The sequence below is a fragment of the Schistocerca piceifrons genome, chromosome 1 (genome assembly GCF_021461385.2).
Source record: "Schistocerca piceifrons isolate TAMUIC-IGC-003096 chromosome 1, iqSchPice1.1, whole genome shotgun sequence".
NCBI classification, from domain to species: Eukaryota; Metazoa; Arthropoda; class Insecta; order Orthoptera; family Acrididae; genus Schistocerca; species Schistocerca piceifrons.
The window spans coordinates 838,159,133-838,184,373 of record NC_060138.1 but is presented as its reverse complement, the minus strand read 5'-3'; the positions used below and the strand labels follow the sequence as shown (position 1 = coordinate 838,184,373).

General features: G+C 42.3%; 1 protein-coding gene across 1 annotated transcript in view; it reads left to right on the top strand.

Annotated features, from left to right (window-relative positions):
- Positions 1-6,232: 6,232 nt before the first annotated feature.
- LOC124714935 (CD63 antigen-like) overlaps positions 6,233-25,241 on the top strand; it is a 454,243-nt gene continuing 435,234 nt past the window's right edge. Inside the window, exon 1 of the mRNA XM_047243061.1 lies at positions 6,233-6,458. Coding sequence (XP_047099017.1) covers positions 6,398-6,458 — 61 coding nt within the window. The 5' untranslated portion in view covers positions 6,233-6,397. The remainder of the gene's footprint in view (positions 6,459-25,241) is intronic.

Below are 25,241 nucleotides of genomic sequence, written 5' to 3'. Positions count from 1 at the left end.
CATCACAGAAGTTGGGAAGGAAAACATAGGTACAAAGAAGGTAGCTGCGAAGAAACCATGGGTAACAGAAGAAATACTTCAGTTGATTGATGAAAGGAGGAAGTACAAACATGTTCTGGGAAAATCAGGAATACAGAAATACAAGTCGCTGAGGAATGAAATAAATAGGAAGTGCAGGGAAGCTAAGACGAAATGGCTGCAGGAAAAATGTGAAGACATCGAAAAAGATATGATTGTCGGAAGGACAGACTCAGCATACAGGAAAGTCAAAACAGCCTTTGGTGACATTAAAAGCAACGGTGGTAACATTAAGAGTGCAACGGGAATCCCACTGTTAAATGCAGAGGAGAGAGCAGGTAGGTGGAAAGAATACATTGAAAGCCTCTATGAGGGTGAAGATTTGTCTGATGTGATAGAAGAAGAATCAGGAGTCGTTTTAGAAGAGATAGGGGATTCAGTATTAGAATCGGAATTTAAAAGAGCTTTGGAGGACTTACGGTCAAATAAGGCAGAAGGGATAGATAACATTCCATCAGAATTTCTAAAATCATTGGAGGAAATGGCAACAAAACGACTATTCACGTTGGTGTGTAGAATATATGAGTCTGGCGACATACCATCTGACTTTCGGAAAAGCATCATCCACACAATTCCGAAGACGGCAAGAGCTGACAAGTGCGAGAATTATCGCACAATCGGCTTAACAGCTCATGCATCGAAGCTGCTTGCAAGAATAATATACAGAAGAATGGAAAATTGAGAATGCGCTAGGTGACGATCAGTTTGGCTTTAGGAAAAGTAAAGGGTCGAGAGAGGCAATTCTGACGTTACGGCTAATAATGGAAGCAAGGCTAAAGAAAAATCAAGACACTTTCATAGGATTTGTCGACCTGGAAAAAGCGCTCAACAATATAAAATGGTGCAAGCTGTTCGAGATTCTGAAAAAAGTAGGGGTAAGCTATAGGGAGAGACGGGTCATATACAATATGTACAACAACCAAGAGGGAATAATAAGAGTGGACGATCAAGAACGAAGTGCTCGTATTAAGAAGGGTGTAAGACAAGGCTGTAGCCTTTCGCCCCTACTCTTCAATCTGTACATCGAGGAAGCAATGATGGAAATAAAAGAAAGGTTCAGGAGTGGAATTAAAATACAAGGTGAAAGGATATCAATGATACGATTCGCTGATGACATTGCTATCCTGAGTGAAAGTGAAGAAGAATTAAATGATCTGCTGAACGGAATGAACAGTCTAATGAGTACACAGTATGGTCTGAGAGTAAATCGGAGAAAGACGAAGGTAATGAGAAGTAGTAGAAATGAGAACAGCGAGAAACTTAACATCAGGATTGATGGTCACAAAGTCAATGAAGTTAAGGAATTCTTCTACCTAGGCAGCAAAATAACCAATGACGGACGGAGCAAGGAGGACATCAAAAGCAGACTCGCTATGGCAAAAAAGGCATTTCTGGCCAAGAGAAGTCTACTAATATCAAACACCGGCCTTAATCTGAGGAAGAAATTTCTGAGGATTTACGTCTGGAGTACAGCATTGTATGGTAGTGAAACATGGACTGTGGCAAAACCGCAACAGAAGAGAATCGAAGCATTTGAGATGTGGTGCTATAGACGAATGTTGAAAATTAGGTGGACTGATAAGGTAAGGAATGAGGAGGTTCTACGCAGAATCGGAGAGGTAAGGAAGATGTGGAAAACACTGATAAGGAGAAGGGACAGGATGATAGGACATCTGCTAAGACATGAGGGAATGACTTCCATGGTACTAGAGGGAGCTGTAGAGGGCAAAAACTGTAGAGGAAGACAGAGATTGGAATACGTCAAGCAAATAATTGAGGACGTAGGTTGCAGGTGCTACTCTGAGATGAAGAGGTTAGCACAGGAAAGGAATTCGTGGCGGGCCGCATCAAACCAGTCAGTAGACTGATGACCAAAAAAAAAAGTTCTAGGGGACTGATGACCACAGCAGTTGAGTCCCATAGTGCTCAGAGCCATTTGAACCATTTATGCATGTTAAGCTATATTCAGATCCGATGATGGCACCTTTAGTGTGTTGAAACTTGTCATCTATTAAACAGTGTTTAAGCGATCTTGGCTTTTGAATTATTTATAAGACTGATTTTATTTTCTATATACATAAATGATCCGACGTAGGCCTGCAGAGTGAGCGGCAATCAGCGCTGTTTGGCGATGACGTTGTAGTGTTCGAGAAGATGTCCTCGTTGAATGATTGTAGGATATGGTTCTAATGGCTCTGAGCACTATGGGACTTAACATCTGAGGTCATCAGTCCCCTAGAACTTAGAACTACTTAAACCTAACTAACCTAAGGACATCACACACATCCATGCCCGAGGCAGTATTCGAACCTGCGACCGAAGCGGTCCCGCGGTTCCAGACTGAAGCGCCTAGAACCGCTTGGCCACTGCGGCCGGCGATTGTAGGATAATACAAGATGACTTAGACAAAATTTCTAGTTGGTGGGATGAGCGGCAGCTTGCTCTAAATGTAGAAAAATGTAAGTTAATGCAGAAGAGTAGGAAATGCAATGCTGTAATATTGGAATACAGCATTAGTAGTGTGCTGCTTGACACAGACACATCGATTAAATAGTTGGGCATAACGTTGCAAAGCGATGTAAAATGGAATGGGCATGAAAGGATGGTAGAAGCGAACCTGAATGATTGGAATCTATTTATTGGGAGAATTTTAGGTAATTGTAGCTCATCAATAAGGGACAGAGTCCAATGGCATTTCCGCAGTGGTAACACCGGTCCCCGACAGATCACAGAAATTAAGCACTGTCGGGCTTGGCTAGCACTTGGGCGGGTGACCGGGACCGTTCGGGTCTGCCGAGCGCTGCTTCCAGGCAGGTTGTACTCAGCCCTTGTGAGGCCAATTGAGGGGCTACTTGACTGAGAAGTAGCGGCACCGGTCACTGAAACTAAATACTGCCGGGACAGAGGTGTGTTGACCACGTGCCCCTCCATATTCGCATCCAGTGACGCCTGTCGGCTGATGAGGACTCGGCGGTCTGTCGGTATCGTTGTGCCTTTCGAGGCTTGTTCAGTCGGAATACACTTGTGCGACACATTGTTGAATACTGTTCGAGTGTTTGGGGTCCCCAAAAGATCGGATCAAAGGAAGACATCGAAGCAATTCAGACGCAGGGTACCGGAGATATTGCCGGTAGGTTCGATTAGCACGGGTTTATTATGGAGATCCTTCATGAAGTCAAATGGGAACGTCTGGGTGGAAGATGACGCTCTTTTCGCTAAACAGATATGTGAATGGCTCGAAGACTTCTTAGGTAATAGAAGCTGGCTGCAGAAAGATTCTACTGCCCCCAGCATACTTTTCCCGCAAGGACCCCGAAGATGGGGGCTCATACGGAGGCAGATAGATAGTAGTTTTTCCGTCCATCTATTTGCAGGTGGAACAGGAGAGGAAATGACTAGTAGTTTTACATGATATCCTCCACCACGCACCGTACAGTGGCTTGAGGAGTAGGTATATGTAGATGTAGATGTAGTAGTGAAGGCATAATAGTTGCTCAGAGAAGAATTGGGAAAGGATACCAACGGCAGCCTTTTCAGAGAAACTGTCTTGACATTTCCCTAAACTGATTTTGATAAACGACGGAAATTGGCATGAGCTAACCGGCATTTTAACTCAGTTCCTCCAAAAACCACTGCGAGCTCGAGAAGGAAAAAAGTAGATAGACAACGAACTGACCACATCAGTCGGAAGACTGAAACATAAACGCAGAGATGTGTACGGGCGAGTAGACAGGCAACGGTTGAGCTAGCCAAGGGGCTACCAACAGTGTCTCCTCAACTACCATTCAGCGAACGTTTCTGCGTATGGGCCTCGGTAGCAAGCGCATGGTCCATGCTGACTGCTGTTCATCAGCGATGAAGGCTGAAGTTTGCATGCCAATACCGCAACTGGATGTCCACTGAATGGCGACAGATGGCCTTTTCAGATGAACCACGTTTTACGCTCCATCGGACAGATGGCCATTGGTGTGTAACGGCCCTGCAATAATTGTCAGAATATTCCATGCCGGAAGAGGAAGCACTATGGCCTGGGGTTTGGTTTCATAGCGTTCTCTGGGTGATCTCATCTTTCTGGGAGACACACTGGATCAACGCACGTAACATCTATCATTGCGGACCATTTTCACCCTTACATGCTGTTTATTTTTTCCTCAGCACGATGCCATCAACCAGCAGGACAGTGCAACGTGTATTGTGGGTAGAGCAAACCAAAGACTGCGATTCATTGGCAGAACACTTAGAGGGTGCAACAGGTCTACCAAAGAGACTGCTTACACTATGCTTGTCCGCCCTATTCTGGAGTACTGCTGTGCGGTGTGGGATCGCCATCAGGTGGGACTGACGGATGACATCGAAAAATTACAAAGAAGGGCAGTTCGTTTTGTATTATCGCGAAATCGGGGAGATAGTGTCACAGACATGATACGTGGAGTGGCAGTCATTAAAACAAAGGCGTTATCCGTTGCGACGGGATCTTCTCATGAAATTTCGACCATCAGTTTTCTCCTCCGATTGCGAAAACATTCTGTTCCCACCCACCTACATAGGGAGAAATGATCATCACGATAAAATAAGAGAAATCAGAGATCTCACGGAAAAATTTAAGTGCTCGTTTTTCCCGCGTGCCGTTCAAGAGTGGAACGGTAGAGAGACAGCATGAACATGGTTCATTGAACCCTCTGCCAGGCACTTTATTCTGAATAGCAGAGTAATCACGTAGATGTATACACGACTCGCCGTGTATGTGCGTGGTTCAAAGAGCACTAGGATGAGTTTACCGTGCTCCCCAGGTCACCAGACTCCCCTGATTTAAACCCAGTCGACATTCTGTGGGCCCGTCTCGATCGAGCTGTTCACGCGATTAAAGCTCAACAGCCGCGCCGTTTGAGGCGCAATGTCACGGACTACGCGGCCCGTCCCACCGGAGGTTCGAGTCCTCCCTCGGGCTTGAGTGTGTGTGTTGTCCCTAGCGTAGGAGAGAATGTCACAGAAATGATACAGGATTTTGGATGGACATCATTAAAAGAAAGGCGTTTTTCGTTGCGACGGGATCTTCTCACGAAATTCCAATCACCAACTTTCTCCTCCGAATGCGAAAATATTTTGTTGACACTGACTTACATAGGGAGGAACGATCACAAAGATAAAATAAGGGAAATCAGAGCTCGTACGGAAAGACATAGGTGTTTATTCTTCCCGCGCGCTATACGAGATTGGAATAATAGAGAATTGTGAAGGTGGTTCGATGAACCCTCTGCCAGGCACTTAAATGTGATTTGCAGAGTATCCATGTAGATGTAGAAGTAGATAGGTTAGTTTAAGTTAGTTTAAGTAGTGTGTAAGTCTAGGGATCGATAACCTAAGCAGTTTGGTCCCTTAGGAATTCACACACATTTGAACATTTTTTTAAAGAAACTCAACACATGGCCACAGCTCCGGAGTCGGCACGGCTCCACATCCCTGTCGGTACCTTCCAGTACCTCATTGACTCTCTTTCTGCACGTCGGCGCTGCAGAATGTAGTTATTCATGCTTCTGACTGGTGCTCACATTACTGTGATTGGACCGTGTTCACACCACGATGGTCGGACTTAGGAGATTCTACCGAGCTTGGTGGCGTAGTGGTTGACATTGGCTTTGAATTCGAGAGGGGCGGGGGTGGGGGGCCAGATACGGTCCTGGCAACCCTACTTCACGTTCGCGTGGTTTTCCTGAAACACGCTGAGTGAACGACGTGAAACCTACTGACACTTTTTTTTCTTCATCACTGCCCAGTCGAAACAGCGTTTCTTTTCGAATAACCTCGATGTTCACGGTACGTTACGATCTGATCTGCATTTCCTGTTTTGTAGTATTTACGTAACAGATAGAAATTGCGTTATAGGTTTCCACCGCGTGGAACTCTTGTGTATAACCAACAGGGAAATACCAACAGAATTCGCGAATGACGTGAATGCAAGTAAGAGGCACAGGACGGACACACGGCTGGCTGGCATCACCTAGTTCAGAGTTACGTGATTGTGTGCTAGCAGGTTTTGTGGCTTCAGTTCAGCGATGCGTTTGTAGCGCAAGCATCCATACTGTGCGCGGCGAATGGCTTCCGTGGCAGCCTTCCAGATCTCATTTTGCGAACGGGGCGCCGCCACCTCTACTGCGTCGCCTCTCATAGTAGGTGCACCACAGCAGCACTTCTTCCGTTACCTTTTTTTGCTTATACACGACGTGTGTGACGTACAGCTACACAGCATATCTCTAAGCAGACGTTATTGTCTAGAAAAACGCGAGCTGCTGGAAACTGGAGTTTGCCTTGTAATTTCGAGATGCTGACAACCAAAGAGTTCCGCCAACTCTTCTTGGAGATCGTAGGCTCGGGGACCAACCGTGAGTAAATGATGCTCATTGCCTTTTTAATTACTTACTTAGCATTAGATTTTATCTTCAGAGTATTCATTATGCCGGTTGTGGTATAGAGTGTCGTGTTATATTGCATTTTTTGAAATCTAATTTCCGCGTCACTGTGGGCTTAGATCAATGTTTAAGAAAAAACTGAAGGGAGCAAGAGCAAATACGGAAAACAAGCCGTTCTCTTAACTCATTATTTTTTTTCCAGTAGAGAGTTACCTCTCTCCAAAAATTACCAACACTTACATGCTTGCAAGCAGTTATTTAAATTTCAATTACATTTTGTTCTATCAAGAGAGTTGATATTACGCTGCGAATAACGTATTAGAAGATTTGAGTTACGCTTTGACCTCATGTTTTCAACTATCGATCGCAAATCCGTCTTAGTTTTCGTTACGTGCTATACCTGGTTAGTACTGTCCTCCTTTGTCAAATCCCCGGCATAACAATTGTTTTATCAATGGACAGTCTGCTTCTGACCCAAACGCTGAAATAACAATGAACTGTTTTCCGTTTCTTAACGGATGAGTTAAAAATAACGAACTGTTTTACTGATCAAATTCATTTAAGTGAATTTTATGTGAACTTTTATCCCTAATTTGTTTGTCAAATACTAACTGTCAACAAAGAAGGCGCGATCACTGGGTTCAGTGATCACTTCATAATTTTTTGACAAAATATATAATGATATTGTAAATGTTTAATGCTCTCTTTGCATTTTGTGTTCTGAATACGTCAACGTAATTTAATAAATTGCCGCAACGTAAGATACAGTTGATATTGCGCTACGAATTTAATTCCGTGACAAGGGACTAATCAATGTGCGAAACAATCTTCTTTGTTTAAAAAGTTTCTCTGTGCTGGCCATTCTCGCAGCAGCTGTAAGTAAGTTACAATAGTTCAAAAGAAAAACGCATTTTGCATGCTGCAAATTAAGATTTTTTTTTATTTATCTTGTGCATCCAGACGCGTTTCGCCTTAATTGAAAGGCATCTTCAATGAGTGTCCTGAAATATTATACCATTTTTTCGTTTTTGGCTTATAAATAGTGAATTATACGCTGATCTGTAAGTACTTTCCAATTTTACTACAAAACCCTCAACGAACTGTTTTAAATCTATAACCTTTATCACCAAACGATAACCTACACGTACAAACGAAAAAATCGAGTAATATTTCAGGACATCCACTGAAGATGCCTTCTAACAACGGCGACACGCGTCTGTGTGCACAAGATAATTAAAAAAACTTAATGTGCAGTATGTGAAAGTTATGTTTCTTTTGAACTACTGAGTAAATATATTCGGATAGCCGTTTAATTTATGGTACATTTAATACAGCCCAAAAGAAAGTTAGAACATCAAATGTATATATAAAAATAGCACACCAGTTTTCATTGGAAATGTTAAAGCAAGTAATGTGTCTATCACATAGCAATGACATATGATATCATTGCAACTGCAAACTCCCTGATGTTGCACTTACGGTGAAAGCAAAACCTGCTGGTAGATCGTAATACAGGGTGACAGTTATTGATCTATGTGAAATAAAATCATCAAAACTTCTGAACGATTTGCGTTAAGACGCTCAAACTGCATGGTTGACAGCAGGGCCGTTTTTCTTTTGAATGGGTTCGTCAGTAAGTAAAACTGGCGCACTTGAGGGACTGAGAATCCGCATTTCGCGATCGAGAAATCTCTGCACCCTCAACGAGTGGCTGTGTGGTGAGCAATGTCCAGTCACGGAATAATCGGTGTGATATTCCTTGATGGCACGATGATTACCGAACGGTGCGTGAAGGTTTTGAAAGATGATTCCATCCCCATTATCCAAAGCCACGCTGATTTCGACAAGACGTGGTTCATGCAAGACGGAGCTCGACCCATACCGAAGCAGAAGAGTGCTTGATGTCCTGGAGGAGCACTTTGGGGTCCGCATTCTGACCCTGGGGTACCCAGAGGCCACTGGCATGGGTCTCGATTGGCCACCATATTCTCCGGATTGAACACACGCTGAACTGAAAACAGCCATTCAGGAGGTCACCGAAAGCATCGATGTTCGGAGACATTAGCTGGTCATGCAGAATTTCGCTATTCGTCTGCGCCACACCATCGCCAATGATGCCAAGCGTATCGAACATGTCATAACTTAATTCGAATATGTGTGGTGACTTTTACATGTTGAATAAAGTCTGTGCACGCAGTAGTTTGAAAGTAATTTACGTTTTTTTCATGTTGTTGTTCTTGTGGTCTTCAGTCCTGAGACTGGTTTGATGTAGCTCTCCATGCTACCCTATCCTGTGCAAGTTTCTTCATCTCCCAGTACCTACTGCAACCTACATCCTTCTGAAACTGCTTAGTGTATTCATCTCTTGGTCTCCCTCTACGATTTTTGCCCTCCACGCTGCCCTCCAATGCTAAATTTGTGATCCCTTGATGCCTCAGAACATGTCCTACCAACCGGTCCCTTCTTCTCGTCAAGTTGTGCCACAAACTCCTCTTCTCCCCAATTCTATTCAATACCTCCTCATTAGTTATGTGATCTACCCATCTAATCTTCAGCATTCTTCTGTAGCACCACATTTCGAAAGCTTCTATTCTCTTCTTGTCCAAACTATTTATCGTCCATGTTTCACTTCCATACATGGCTACACTCCATACGAATGCTTTCAGAAACGACTTCCTGACACTTAAATCTATACTCGATGTTAATAAATTTCTCTTCTTCAGAAACGCTTTCCTTGCCATTGCCAGTCTACATTTTATATCTTCTCTACTTCGCCCGTTATCAGTTATTTTGCTGCCCAAATAGCAAAACTCCTTTACTACTTTAAGTGTCTCATTTCCTAATCTAATTCCCTCAGCATCACCCGACTTAATTCGACTACATTCCATTATCCTCGTTTTGCTTTTGTTGATGTTCATTTTAAATCCTCCTTTCAAGACACTGTCCATTCCGTTCAACTGCTCTTCCAAGTCCTTTGCTGTCTCTGACAGAATTACAATGTCATCGGCGAACCTCAAAATTTTTATTTCTCCTCCATGGATTTTAATACCTACTCCAAATTTTTCGTTGTTTCCTTTACTGCTTGCTCAATATACAGATTGAATAACATTGGGGAGAGGCTACAACCCTGTCTTACTCCCTTCCCAAACACTGCTTCCCTTTCATGCCCCTCGACTGTTATAACTGCCATCTGGTTTCTGTACAAATTGTAAATAGCCTTTCGCTCCCTGTATTTTATCCTTGCCACCTTTAGAATTTGAAACAGAGTATTCCAGTCAACATTGTCAAAAGTCTACAAATGCTAGAAACGTAGGTTTGCCTTTCCTTAATCTTTCTACTAAGATAATCCAAGCTGATCTTCCCCGAGGTCGGCTTCTACCAGTTTTTCCATTCGTCTGTAAAGAATTCGTGTTAGTATTTAGCAGCTGTGACTTATTAAACTGATAGTTCGGTAATTTTCACATCTGTCAACACCTGCTTTCTTTGGGGATTATTATATATACTAGAATAATTTTTACCCTATACATAAGCAATACGTGAGGAGCAGCTCAATTTCCTGAAGCTGGGCATGACAGGTCACTTTTCTTTTCATGTGTGATAAAAATAGTCATGAAAGATTACTAATTCAAAGCGTTGCTATACGATGTGCGTACTTGCCCATCCCCTACATATGTAATTGTGTATGTTTACGTCGTTCGTTGTCAAAAGAGTGCATAACAGCAGATAGCTTTGCAAGACTATGAGTATCAGACGTATGCGGCGGTAGGACGCTGTTAATCCGTATAACAGACTGCGCCGTTCAGCGCCAGCCCCAGGCCGGCTGCTCAGACTCCTTGGGTGTAAATGTGAAGGCCTCCCGCTTGCTGCGCGCCGCATACTTGTCACCCCTGCGGCAGCTCCTGACACACTGCTTGCTGCTCAGCACATGCCCGCATAATGCGTACCGTGAAAGGCAACGACCGCAGGGGGAGAGGAGGGAAAGGTTAGGTCAGGTTTTATCGTACCATCTACGGCGAAGTTATTAGAGACGGTATACAAGCTCGTACACAGGAAAGATGTCGAAGAAACTCGACATTGACCTTTAGAAAGGGGCCATCTCGGTATTCGCCTTAATCGATTTGGGAAGAACACGTAAACGTAATTCAGCGTGGACGGACGAGGATTTAAAGCCTCATCCGTCTGAGCTCTTCCAATCACTGGGCCACCTCGTTCCTAGTGCCGAGAGGTATGTGCGACCCAATAAGAGCGATGGCTGTTTCAGTGGAAGGACACTAACCATGAACTACAGCGATAGCTTGAAACAGCAGTTCGGTCCGAGATCGCTTACCTACAGGGCATTAGATTCAGTGCTCCGCGTCATTCTGGTACTGCGATTAAAAATACCTGATTCCAGTATAGCATCACTGGATAAAAGAAAGTTTACAAAATTTCTAAATACTTAAAAATGTCGTATTATCAGTGCTGTCATACTATTAAGTTGATTATATTTTTAACGTTTCCTCAACACTGCGTGCTAGGTAAGCAGTGACTGCATATCTTCTCTGTCTTCTGTTGTTTGGAGGGTTCAGTTTGTCACAAGAAGTTCAGTTACGGAAATATGCATTCGTTAGTGTTATTTTTGAGCTAAGCAAAGTAGTGGTAAATGATAAAAGGCAAATACTTAATTTTAGGTAATGCAGTGACAAAGGAAGCGGAGACAGCTCAACGTAATCTTCATATGGATTTGCAGCTCCTTGCGTTGACCGTGTTTGCAGTTAAAATTGTAGGATGTGAGGTGCGCCAGTTATGCAAAACACCGTTATTTCTCAGTACCCAAAGATGTTTCAGCACCACTCTGCCATCATCAGTCCGTTTCCGTTTTATTTATTCTGTAATGTAAACATTTTTATTAAATGATTACAAAATTATCTGGATGTTTAGTTCAAACAATAGTTCGTTTCTTTTTGTTAATACCTTTACACTTGGTGTGTATGATTTTTCCGATCACTTGTGTATTATTTACTACAGGTAGCTTGTTATATGCAACCAAACGATGATGATGAGAAAGTTTTCTGGGAGTTAACCTATCGCGACAAACTAAATTACATTCTGGATCATAGGTCAACTCCCAGTAAAATTTCTCATCAACATCGTTTTGCTGCAGATGACAAGCTACCTTTAGTAAATAATACACAAGTTATCCGAAAAAGTCATGCACACCAAGTGTAAAGGTATTAAGAAAAAGAAACGAACTATTGTTTGAACTAAACATCCACATAATTTTGTAATGATTTAATAAAAATGTTCACTTTACAGAATAAATAAAACGGAAACCTACAGATGAAGGCACAGTGGTGCTGAAACATGTTTTAGTACTGAGAAATAACGGTGTTTTGCGTAACTGACTGACCTCACATCCTACAGCTCAACATATGTGAAACCTACGAGGACGATGTGCTTGGACAAAGTATTGCACGAAGTGATTTTATCGTCTCTAAAACGTCAATTCGACGCAGACAATCCGCTTTTCAGAAAGACCCTGATGGTCTACAGTTTTCTTTAATCCGTGTCGATTTATTTCAGTAAGTTCGGAATTCCGCTGATGAGGTAAAATGCAACCACTTAACCAAGGTCAATGTTAACACGTTTGTGGGTGGGGGCACATTATGATTTAAGTGGATACGACAAAAAAAAGTAGATAGCCATTTGAGCATCTCCGCCGACTCTAATCAGTTACGTGGTGAATAAAATCGATCATTCAAATCCAAAAAAGTAACGAAAAACTGCGTATTTACACCAGCACAAGGAAAACTCCGTACACCTTATACAAAAGTTCATGCACAGCAGATAGTATGTCTTTCATGCAAGGAAGGCTTTGAATAATAGAGTGTTATCGTAACCCATAACGTTCTCTGCCAACCATCCTGAGGCTGCAAAAGGGGAAAAACGTGGAGACAGCTTCAAGCGCAAGCGCAAGTGCAATGTAATGCTAACACGCAGCTACCCAGAGGCTTCGTTGGATCGTGACTTCACATCCTTCATATTCTTAACTTCGTGGCCTCATATTACTTCTCCTTATGCTTAATCAATGGTCTTCTAATTTCTGTGAAGTGTTCATCTGAAATAAGAACATTTACCACAATCAAGAAACATATGAACTTTTGCATGTAACCAATCCAAAACAATTACTGGCTTGCCTATCGAACGTGAAAAGAACGTTACAGAATTTCACTAAACGTACAAACTAAATCATGAATCCATAAATACGTGAGCAATAATGGTAAATATTTCGATAAAAAACCTGCATGCAACACCGTTGCAGTATTGAAGGAACAACTGATGCAGTCGGTTGTTGAAAAACAAGGTATTCATTCGGTTTTAGTTTTACGTATGTTGAGTTATTCACTGATGAATTCTTCTCGGGTTATCAGCCAAGTGGTGGCATCGTCTTGTCGCAACGTTTCAATGAGTTTCGTACCCATCATTTTCGCCAAAAGATGATGGGTACGAAACTCTTGAAACGTTGCGACAAGACGACGCAACCACTCGGCTGATAACCCGAGAAGAATTCATCAGTGGAATACGCTGAGAAAGACTGAAATCACATTGAATTATTGATTCATGTTTTGAATGTAACCAGTCTATGGCATCAACGCAATAAAAACAATCGATACAGGCTGTTGGGGATTTGCATTCTGAGTCAGTTAAGTAATTCTGTCTTTTCAAGTGAAACTAGTCTGCAGCTTTACTGCCAGTTGAAACATGTTTTCGTTTTTTCAACCGAAACCTCTCTTTATTGTTTTAATTGATTGTGGTATCTGTTATTTCTTCTGGGTGAACCAGCCTGTAATAGTTTCAAAGGTTAAATCAACGCAGTGTTATACAACTGAGGTACCCATAATTTGCAACTGATTAATATACTGGTGTTGATAAACTTATTCCAGAGGCAATTAACGAGTAACTAATTTAGCTGATGTATCATTGTGGGTACTAAATTGAGCGTCAACATTCCCTTAGGGGTACCCGAATTACCAAATTTTAGCGACAGTATAGATTGTGTTTTAATGAAAAGGTGTGATAATCTCCATAAATCTAAAATCATTTGAGTCCAGCTCTTATACATTTATTCAGACATTTATTAGTGTAGAGGTTACATGTATTGTGCAGGAAATCACATCCATGCACACAAATCCCAGAGCCAGTGAAAAGTAGCAGGTATAGTATATCACAGGTATGAAGAAGTACTACTCGCATCCACGCATTGATACCTCAATCACAGTACTAATCCTATCTCCAACATTGGGAACAGTACGTAAGCGAGTTCACACCCCTCTGGAGCGCTAGGAAAGACAACTACAATCGCCTGACACCGGCACATTCAATCCTGAGCGGAAACAATCGATCATTTTGATGCTGTTAAATCATTATTGTTGACTGCACACTGTTATTACCTGTCGTCACTGATGCCGTCTTACAGATATTAACCTTTCATTTGATGGCAATAAGTACATTTCACTACATTTTTGCAGTCACGTTAATGAATAGTGCTTTAAATAGCAGTGAAAATGGCGTCTGCATCAAAATACCGAAACGCTCAGTTGCATGGGAATGGCAGAAATCAAATGACAGCATAAACACTGGTCCTCAACATACTTTTAATGAGATACACAAAATTCCAAAGAAAGCAGGTGCTGACAGATGCGAATATTGCCAAACTATCTGTTTAATAACTCGCAGTTGCAAAATACTAACACGAATCATGTACAGAAAAATGGAGAAACTGGTAGAAGCCGACAATGGGGAAGATGAGTTTGTGTTCCGGAGAAATGAAGGAACACGCAAGGTGATACTGACCCCACGACTTATCTTAGAAGCTAGGTTCTGGAAGGCAAACCTAAGTTACAGCATCTGCAGACCTAGAGGCAGAATACTTTTGACAATGTTAACTGGAATACTCACTTTGAAATTCTGAAGGTAACAGGGATAAAACACAGTGAGCGAAAGGCTACTTATAACATGTATCAGACGATAGTTATATGAGTCGGGGGGTATGAAAGGGAAGCAGTGGTTGAGAAGGGAATGAGACAGGTTTGTAGCCTATGGCCAAAGTTATTCGATCTGTACAGTGAGCAAGCAATAAAGGAAACCAAAGAAAAATTGGAGAAATTATTAAAGTTCAGGGATAAGAAATAAAAACTTCGAGGTTTGCCGATGAGATTGTAATTCTGACTTGGAAGATCCGTTGACCGGAATGGACAGTGCCTTGAAAAGAGGATATAAGATGAACATCAACAAATCCAAAACAAGGGTAATGGAATGCAGTTGAATTAAATCAGGTGATACTGACTAAAACAAGGGATCGGTTGATAGGACACATCCTGAGACATCAAGGGATCACTAATTTAGTTCTGGACGGAAGTGTGTGTGTTTGGGGGGAGGGGGAGGGGGGAAGGTAAAAATTGTAAAAGGAGACCAAGACATGAGTACTGTAAGCTGTTTCAAAAGGATGTAGGTTGCAGTAGTTATTCGGAGACGAAGAAGCTTGTACAGGACAAAGCAACGTGGAGAGCTGCATCAAACAAGTATTCGGACTGAAAACAGCAACAATAAACATACAGAATATAGTATCTGCAAGGAAGATTCATAATCTGAAAATATATTAATCACAGAAACTGGAAGAAAATTAATAAATGATTGCTAATATTTTTCACAAAAAATACTTCCGACAAGCGGCATTATATGCTTTAAGGAACAAGTGATTAAAACACGAAACATAAAATATTGTATTCCATATTCTTTCTGTTCACCTCACCTCAGCAGTTACCGAAAGATAATTATTAGTAATGGGTGGAAACCAAAGTGAAGAAACAGAAAGTGCTTCAAGAAATTTAAATTAAAAGATAATTGATCGTTTGTTTAAACATAAATTTACGATCTAACACCAGTTAATAAGCTCTTAAAACCAATCAAGAGTCGATACTTAATGCCAGAAGTACGAAAAATTCATATTTTTAGAAATTTGGCTTTTTTACGTCTCCTTGAAATAAGATTTGGTTTTCTGTATCTAAAAAGACCTGGCAACCTAGTGATGGTTCGTGTATAACTGAGAAGGCTGAACAGGTACGTAAATGGAACCGTTCAAAGCCGGAAACAGAGTACAAAATATTCATGTAACTGAAGTAATCGTCAGAGACTTGTCAGTTCGGTTGGCTCACATTCAGTTAAATCATTCGGTGGGAAATATCGATACAGATGACTTGGACGCGGAGACTAATTTCATGCGACTGAAGAAACAGACTGTACGAAAAACCAGTCGGCTGGTCAATCAGTTGTTAACACCAGAGACACATTAAGAACCAGTCGACACAAGCGGACACTTGAGGCACCAAACTTAGAAGGTCGCCAGAGACCTATTGCAATTTGTGCACAGGATGTATCATGGTCATTCGCTAAAACAACCTTTTTGCACGCTCACTAGATTTATTTCTAAACGCTCTTCTACGAGCCCAAGGAAAGGCAACGAATGTATACAGATGAGCCAAAGAAACTGGTACCCGCGAGCACGCAGAAGTGCCGCAACACGACGTGGCATCGATTCGACTAATGTCTGAAGTAGTGCTGGAGGGAATTGACACCATGAATCCTACAGGGCTGTCCGTAAATCCATAAGGGTACGAGGGGGTGGAGATCACCTCTGAACAGCACATTGCAAGGCATCTCAGATATGCTCAATAATGTTCATGTCTGGGGAGTCTTGTGGCCAGCGGAAGTGTTTAAACTCAGAAGAGTGTTCCTGGAGCCATTCTGTAGCAATTCTGGACGTGTGGGGTGTCGCATTGTCCTGCTGGAATTGCCCAAGTCCGTCTGAATGCACAATGAACATGAATGGATGCAGGTGATCAGACGGGATGCTTACGTAGGTGACACCTGTCAGAGTCGTATCTAGACGTATCAGGGATTCCACACCACTCCAACTGCACATGTCCCACACCATTACGGAGCCTTCACCAGCTTGAACAGTCCTCTGATGACATGCAGGGTCCGTGGATTCATGAGGTTGTCTTCATACCCATACACGTTCATCCGCGCGATAAAATATGAAACGAGACTCGGCCGTCCAGGCAACATGCTTACAGTCATCAACAGTCCAATGCCGGTGTTGACGGGCCCAGGTGAGGCGTAAAGCTTTGTGTCGTGCAGCCACACGAGTGGCCCTTCGGCTCCCAAAGCCCTTATCGATGATGTTTCGTTGAGTGATTCGCACGCTGACACTTGTTGATGACCCATCATTGAAATCTGCAGAAATTTGCGGAAGGGTTGCACTTTTGTCAACGTTGAACGATTCTCTTCAGTAATCGTTTGTCCCTTTCTTGCAGGGTCTTTTTTACGGCCGCACCGATGTCGGAGATTTGATGTTTTACCGGATTCCTGATATTCATGGTTCACTCGTGAAATGGTCGTACGGGAAAATCCCCACCTCATCGCTATCTGCACCAAACACTTGTCTTGTATAGGCGTTGCCGACCGCAGCGCCATATTTTGCCTGTTTACATATTTCTCGCATTCGGGAGGACGACGGTTCAATCTCGTCTCCGGCTATCCTGATTTAGGTTTCCCGTGATTTCCCTAAATCGTTTCAGGCGAATGCCGAGATGGTTCCTTTGAAAGGGCACGGCCGATTTCCTTCCCAATCCTTCCCTAACCCGAGCTTGCGCTCCGTCTCTAATGACCTCGTTGTCGACGGGACGCTAAACACTAACCACCACCACAACGTATTTCCGTATTTCAATATGCATGCCTATACCAGTTTCTTTGATGCTTCAGCGTATAAACGAGGGAGGGGGAGGGGGTGCTCCAAATGATGAGTAGCTTGTGTGGATAAATGGAGGGAGGAGGGAGGGCGCCAAAAGGTATGTCGCTGCTATGGATAAATGTTCTTGAACGGGCCCCGTACCACTTGATCTTAGCATCATTACACTTCAGTTTGTCTTCCACGGATTGTTGTGCATTTCGAAATTTCGAACTGTTGGCTCTTACGATTATAGCTACTACCATCCGAGACGAATATTTTTCATGAATGATGACTTAAGTGTCACACGTTTGAATAGTCAGTTCCTGAAGTAGTTACCATCTCCCGAGTTCAGGCTGTGACGCTCAGCATGCAGTAACTGATGAATGGGGCAGGACAGGCACGGACAGCGGCATAGTTTTTCTCGTGACTGTAACAAATACAACCATGTGCCACGGGCTGCATGAATTTGGCAAAAGTGCTGTCTGCCTGTTACGGTACATCCTCATTGCCTTCTGCTTTCTCTAGCTGATCTATAGCATCAGCCTCAAAATGCGATATGAGCGCTCAGCTACTAACATTACTGTATGAAGTACTACCAGTTTATGTATTTTATGTATACACTGGTCGACACCAACATTACTATAAAAGGAGCCACAGAAATAACTACCATACCTCGGGTGATCACTCCCACATATTGCAAACCGATAAAAATAAAATGTAACAAATAAGAAATTCATTTGAGATGTATGACATTCCCCGTCTTGCTTCATAAATGAATTTTTTTGACAAGCACCCACCATTAAACTAGGTATAAAATATTTATTCTTAATCTGAAGTCCGGGAACCAACCCATCAACAGGTAGATCAAAAGATAGGCACAGTTTGGTTGGTTATAAAAAGACAGATATCGCGTCAGATAATGAAGTGAATTATACTGACAGAGATTGAAAGTGTTACATCATGAAGCATCAGTCCGATGTTTATCGTACTTTGGAGATACTCATAGGATATTGGATATTAAATGTATAAACTTTCAATCCATTGGACTTGCAGTCCATTGTCAACAACAGTATGAGGTGTGACCTATCGGCACGAATACAGTCTTGCATTTATTGTGGCAGGGCAATAATTTCTTGTCGCACCCGAAACACGTGATATCTCAGCTGATAAAGACTGATGGCAGTCGGGTGGTATGACAGTATACGTTTACCCATAGCGTCGCAGTCATGCTCTATGGTTGACAAGCTGGGGGAATGGGTAAGATAATCAAGGATTCTTAGATTCCTTAAGGCATTTGTGATGTGAACTGAAATGTGGAGTCTTGCATTATCCTGCCAGAATATGGTGTTTGATACCGTGGCACAACAATGTTACTCACTGGCAAGCGTTCAGCTCCCTTCAACAATTACGAAATCAGTCGTGTTGAAATATGTCAAATGAGAGCCACAAACAGAAGCGAAACTCATTGCCGAACTCCACAGAATGCCACTAAAAGTCCTAGTTGACTCTTACTCTGGAGCATGGAAGTCCTGGTTGTCTGTGATAAGTTATCAGCGAAAAACGACGGATAGCAACCGGAAATCTCAATCCAGCTGCCACTAATCTGTTCTCTGCCGTTCACGGTAATACACTAGCTATAACTCCTGCACGGATTCCATCTTTTGTCATCGGTATATTTAACAGAACCAGTCAAACAATCCAAAGATCTTCTCGTAATGCAGGATTGGAAGGACACTTCTTGCTTGGACGTTATCCTGAGACTTTTCGTCATCACTCATTGTGCAGTAATTGCATTACAGTCAACTGTCCGTTCTATTTATCGGTATATCGGTATGATGCTCCCGTGCCCCACGTGTCAATGGTTAGACCTTTTTCAAGGCCCGAAACATGACGATAAGCTTCATCTGGAAATGCTGTGCTGCGATCTCCACCTGAAAAGTTTCAGTAACGATAGACACACCCGATAGCCATCAAGTACTCACACCACTCTTCATCAGTAGGAATGACCTTTCTCTGTACCGAGAATAAGCTCGCGTAAGGATGAATTTTTATCAATATATCCCACAAGCATAGAATTGGTGGAGTGACGATAAAAGTGTAACACTTCGCATTTTCGCCTTGTGTGACAGGAAATGCACATCACTGTGTCATTCATCACACCTATTAATATGTATCACATGAGTTCGTGGGCTTCCACGGCCTGTGTCATTTTGGATAAAATAGTTTTGGGTATTGACTCTCATCAATTTAAACAACTAAAACCTGAAGAGAAGCGCGGAAAGCCAGTCGAAACGTCGGGAATGAACTTTTTTAGTAGTTTACAGTGACGCAGCCGAATACACAGAATTATTTTATCAAAAATACATATGTTATATATGTATATGCTATACACACAGCTGAGTAATGGTTTACGTTACGTTTGTCAGAAGTAAATGGAAATTTTCTTTTTATTTTATCCAAAATATATGTTGTATACACAGTTTAGTAATTGTTAACGTTACGTTTGTCAGAAGTAAATGAAAATTTATTCCACCGATTGAAGAACAAGTGTTACATAGGTAGCTTACACACGTTTGCTTTTACAAAAAGAAAAGAATATAAAAAAACAAAAAAATCATTTAGAAAGCAAGCTATTTGTAAAAAAATTCATGTGATTCAGTATTGTATACGCCACAGCACCCAAAATGACATGTATTTTATTTTAACCACTTGCGTGAGCATCAAGTAACTCACTGATTATAAAAATTTATTTCTAAGGAACTATATGATTATTTGCAAATGATAGTTTAACTCACAAACCTTTTGTCAATACATTTCCACGTGTGACTCGTTTCTTGCCGTTAGAACCTCATTCAGGTGCTAACCAATTCCTGTCCATGCCTTCGACAACACTTCTTCTCCCACCACCACTGCACCATCTCGTTTTCGTGCTGTAACAGTCTGCACGTCAGGAACTAGTGAACTTAACACTTTATCCTTGACGTAACCTCACAAAAAAATGTGAGGAGGGATTACGTCTGGTGAATGTGGTGACCAGATGCAGTGTGCCGTAATGGTAGGCTTTGTGGAAAAGAATGGTCCCAGCCGGCCGCTAGTGGCCGTGCGGTTCTAGGCGCTTCAGTCTGGAACCGCGTGACCGCTACGGTCGCAGGTTCGAATCCTGCCTCTGGCATGGATGTGTGTGATGTCCTTAGGTTAGTTAGGTTTAAGTAGTTCTACGATCTATGGGACTGATGACCTCAGATGTTAAGTCCCATAGTGCTCAGAGCAATTTGAACCATTTTTGAATGGTCCCATAATTGTATTGTGCGTTACGCCACACCACGCATTCGCCACACGATGCATTTGCTGTCCCTTTCTGTTCCGCCACGTCATATATGTGTTTTCTAAACCTCATATCCGGGCTTCATGATTTTTTTACTTTCCCGGAGATGTGAAAAAATTCACCATCGGAAAAACAAACTTTATTAAGACAGTCAATGCGTGCATCAGTTCGTTTCAACACATTCCTTGTAAATTTAGCACCTCTGGGCCTATCATCTGGCTGCAAATCGCGCAGGAGTTGGATTTTGTTTGCATGGAAATGTATCTGTCTGTGTTAAATCTTCATCACAGTGCTCTTAGGTGAACCTGTTTTTTTGTGGGAACACAACGCATAGGTTTTCGCAGACAGCTCCGAAATGCTGTATGTAAGTTATCAACAGTGTCGTGACTTATTACTCCAGGGCTACCGCTTCTTGCCTTGTCACCAATACTGCCCGTCACTCTGAACTTTTCATACCATTCTTTGAGGCTCTTCACATGTGGCAGATCTCAACCATAGCCATTTCGGAACTGTCACTCATCAGTATTACGCGACCAAGTTTCATGCAACTACAAGGTTCATGGCCGGCCGCGGTGGCCGTGCGGTTCTAGGCACTTCAGTCTGGAACCGCGTGACTGCTACGGTCGCAGGTTCGAATCCTGCCTCGGGCATGCATGTGTGTGATGTCCTTAGTTTAGTTAGGTTTAAGTAGTTCTAAGTTCCAGGGGACTGATGACCTCAGATGTTGAGTCCCATAGTGCTCAGAGCTATTTGAACCATTTGATCAAGGTTCATGGTGCTTTCTCCTGCATAGACGCTAATGTGACAACAGAAGTCCTAAAGTGCGCTACCACTAACAAGAGAGAGAGAGAAAATAAGTCAGACGCTGTCAGTGGACGTGTAGAAGTGTATCCAGAATAACTTTTATGAGTTTAGCTACCATTTTCAAAATATCGCATATCTGTATCTAGCATAGTTCCTTAAAAATAAGTTTTTGTAATCAGGGGAAGAGTTCATGTTCAACCTATTGAGTCTGTGCCATTGTTGACGGCAGTCTTGAAGCTGTTTCATTAAACTGTCAGCGAATATGCAAGCTATCGGTGATTTTGCAAACTCTCGACGACTTTGCAAGGTATTAACTATTTTGCAAACTATCGCACATTGTTGTGCTGTTACTTCCTTTAATTGTTCAGTAGCTTCAAAACGGTGTGCGTATACCGCATAAGGTGACTGGATTGACTTTTATTTATTTATTTATTGTTTTCTCTTTTTTATTTCCCATCCATGTGAGTAAATTGGTCCATTGTAGTACTCTTTATTGTCTTCCAACCACAACCCTGCGAGTTGAGAAAGAAATAATAGTAAGTAACTAATATCAAAACAGGGCGTACAGGAGTGGTGATGTCTTGAAAATACACTATGTGACTTTAATAGGTAACGTAACTTCCATGGTCCCTTGTCTTTATTGATTTCAATTGCCCTCCAAAATGTGGGAAGTTACCTCTTTCACATCATGTATAATTTCATTAGGAACTTAGCTGCATGGACGTTATTTCGTTTCTGCCTTGCCGAAAGCCTCAAAACCACAAAAGGTGATTGATATTCAGAAAATGTATTACGTGTGTGGTACATATACAGTTTATAAGTTTGCAAATATTTATTTGGGGAATTGGAGTATTTTAAAACGAGTACCTCTAAACGTTCGCAAAAGCAAGCGCATTCACATCTAATAACGTTGTACAGAGAGGATATCCCAACTTGGGAGGGAGCATTACGATACAAATTTTTTTATCATGATGTAGTAGATATAATAAATAAATCGTCCTGATGAGAAGCATTTGCAACTGTATACGAAATGTTGGTCTGTATAACGAAGCAAACGTTTACGCTGCAGATGACAATAGCTGCGGAAATCTACGCTCGCTTAAAAGAGTAACTTAATTTTTTATATACAGATTGTTTGGCTGTTATGGGTACAAACGAAAGAAGAGAGTAAGGACAGCGAAACAATGAAATAATCCTAACGAACGTAAGTCCAGAAATCGTTGGTTTTCCCTACACGATGTATTACAAGTGAGGGCATGAACACCTTATGACAGAGTCGCAGAAAATCCAAACTGCAGACATGAACCTGAGGACGAACGCAGCACAAGAGTCCGACAGACCACCGTTCAGGCTTCAGCGAGTTTTCTCATCGATGCCCATACAAGCGCAAAAATTTCAGATATGCTCCGAATGCACTGACAACCACCCACAAGGCGTTCCCGGAGTTCATCGACAATATCATCAGGGCTGGAATACACCAAAGTTTTAAATATTCGCACACAAAAAAGTCAGGAGACCTGCGAGGATGTGGTGTTGGCGAGCCACGACCGATATATTAAGTCGAAACTGCAGACAATCTTATAGGTAGGGAAACCACAGTATGATTAATCATTTTGGGTATTAATAAACCGCTTCAGCTGTATTAAGTCCTTTAATTTTAGATCACTACCGCTTTTATGGCACTAGAAACACCATCTTCAGATGAGTATCTGCATAGCAATAAATCAACAAGGAATAAGAACACTGAGACATCCACTGATATGATAATTCTCTAAAAGCATTTTAGGGTTTTATTAATATCCAAGATGACTTGTCGAAACGCTGTTTGCCGTCGCTCACGTGTCCGGAATGAAATTAAAAATAACCGACTGCTGTTTATCACTTTGTAATTTACATTTCACTTCAGGGGTTTCGCAATATGCCTAGACATAAACAGTGTCTTTATCGACATGACCGAACTTCCGCATACGTCGTTTCGGGAAAACTGTTGGTTTCCGGATCTATGGTTATGAGAATTTTTTCTTAGATTCATTGTCCACTGCCCGCTCCTTTCGTTTATACGTGTAACAGTGAAACGCCCTATATATCCCCGTAACTTGTTATGAATATTTACAGTTATTACTTCTCCACCATTTTTTTCGTATATTCCTACTTGTTGTCTCTATGACAAGTTTGAGTTGCAGTGCTTTTTTGTTTACTGTGTAAGCACGTGAGTCACGCTAAATGTTAATTAACCATGAATCTTACGCTACTTTCCGTCGGATAGAGGTAAAAAATCATCCTGCGTGTTTGCTAAAATGTGACCAAGTTATGTAATAATGTTCCTTATATGTGGAAAGACCGCTGATATCCTAAGACACTAAATAGACTTTAGCCGTCACAGAATCTTTTGTAACATAAGTGCTAGTCTAGCAAGGTCGACTGGAGAGCGCCTGCCAAGTTAGCAAAGTAGTAGAGGGGTACTGCTGCTCTGAGAGGCGATCCGGGGTCGTGCACAGAGAACTCATTAGGTAACATCATTGCTACGGTGAGCTCGGCCACATAGTTTTAATCTGTCAAAGTATTTCACTAAACAAACCGACCACCAACGATTGCTTGCAAGATAACGGACGCTCCTTATTTAGTTTGGTTTTCTCCATATCAGGCATACATGCCGTGAAGTAGTTAGCTGTAACGCCTGATAGCCCTCTTGTCATCATAGTCTGTCAATGCTGAGACATTTATTAGAGTTGTTGTTCTTGTTGTGGTCTTCAGTCCTGAGACTGGTTTGATGCAGCTCTCCATGCTATTGTATCCTGTGCAAGGTTCTTCATCTCCCAGTACTTACTGCAACCTACATCCTTCTGAATGTGCTTAGTGTGTTCACCTCTTGGTCTCCCTCTACGATTTTTACCCTCCACGCTGCCCTCCAATGCTAAATTTGTGATCCCTTGATGCCTCAGAACATGCCATACCAACCGGTCCCTTCTTCTTGTCAAGTTGTGCCACAAATTCCTCTTCTCCCCTATTCTATTCAGTACCCCCTCATTGGTCGCGTGATCCACCCATCCAATCTTCAGCATTCTTCTGTAGTACCACATTTCGAAAGCTTCTATTCTCTTCCTGTCCAAACCATCTATCGTCCATGTTTCACTTCCACACATGGCTACACTCCATACGAACACTTTCAGAAACGACTTCCTGACATTTAAATCTATACTCGATGTTAACAAATTCCTCTTCTTCAGAAACGCTTTCCTTGCCATTGCCAGTCTACATTTTATATCCTCTCTACTTCGACCATCATTAGTTATTTTGCTCCCCAAAATTTATTAGAGTAGTGTGTGTAATGTTTATCTCTCCTGTGTCCTCCACTTCCGCTGCCAAGGTCAGTAACGAGAAGCAGGGTATCGGTTTGTGTCGCGACACGTGACACCACAGGACCTGTAAGAAGGCCGAGAGACCAGTCACAGTTGTCAACGTATCGCTGGTCAATGCCAGCGCAGCCGGCACAGGTTCTGTTACTGTTTCTAAAAGCGCGATCACGACCCGCCCTCGAAGGACATGGGGGCTGTGAGGCGGGAGGGTGCTCGTGAGTTGTATTTTGATAACTCAGTCGGTCGAGCACCTGTGCTTCGGGAAGCCAAAGCTCCCAGGTTCGCGTCCGGGTCCGGAACAGGGTTTTAATCTGCTCCGAACGTTAGTATTCCGCTTTCGAGATTCGGAGAGACGCGCCACTCCTGGAACTAATCTGCCGGGCGAATTAACGACGAGGACAGGCAGGAGTGCCGGCCAGCCTGGATGTGGTTTTTAGGCGCTTTCATACATCCGCCTAGGTTACTGGTTCCCAACCTGGAGCTAATTACCCCCTGAGAGA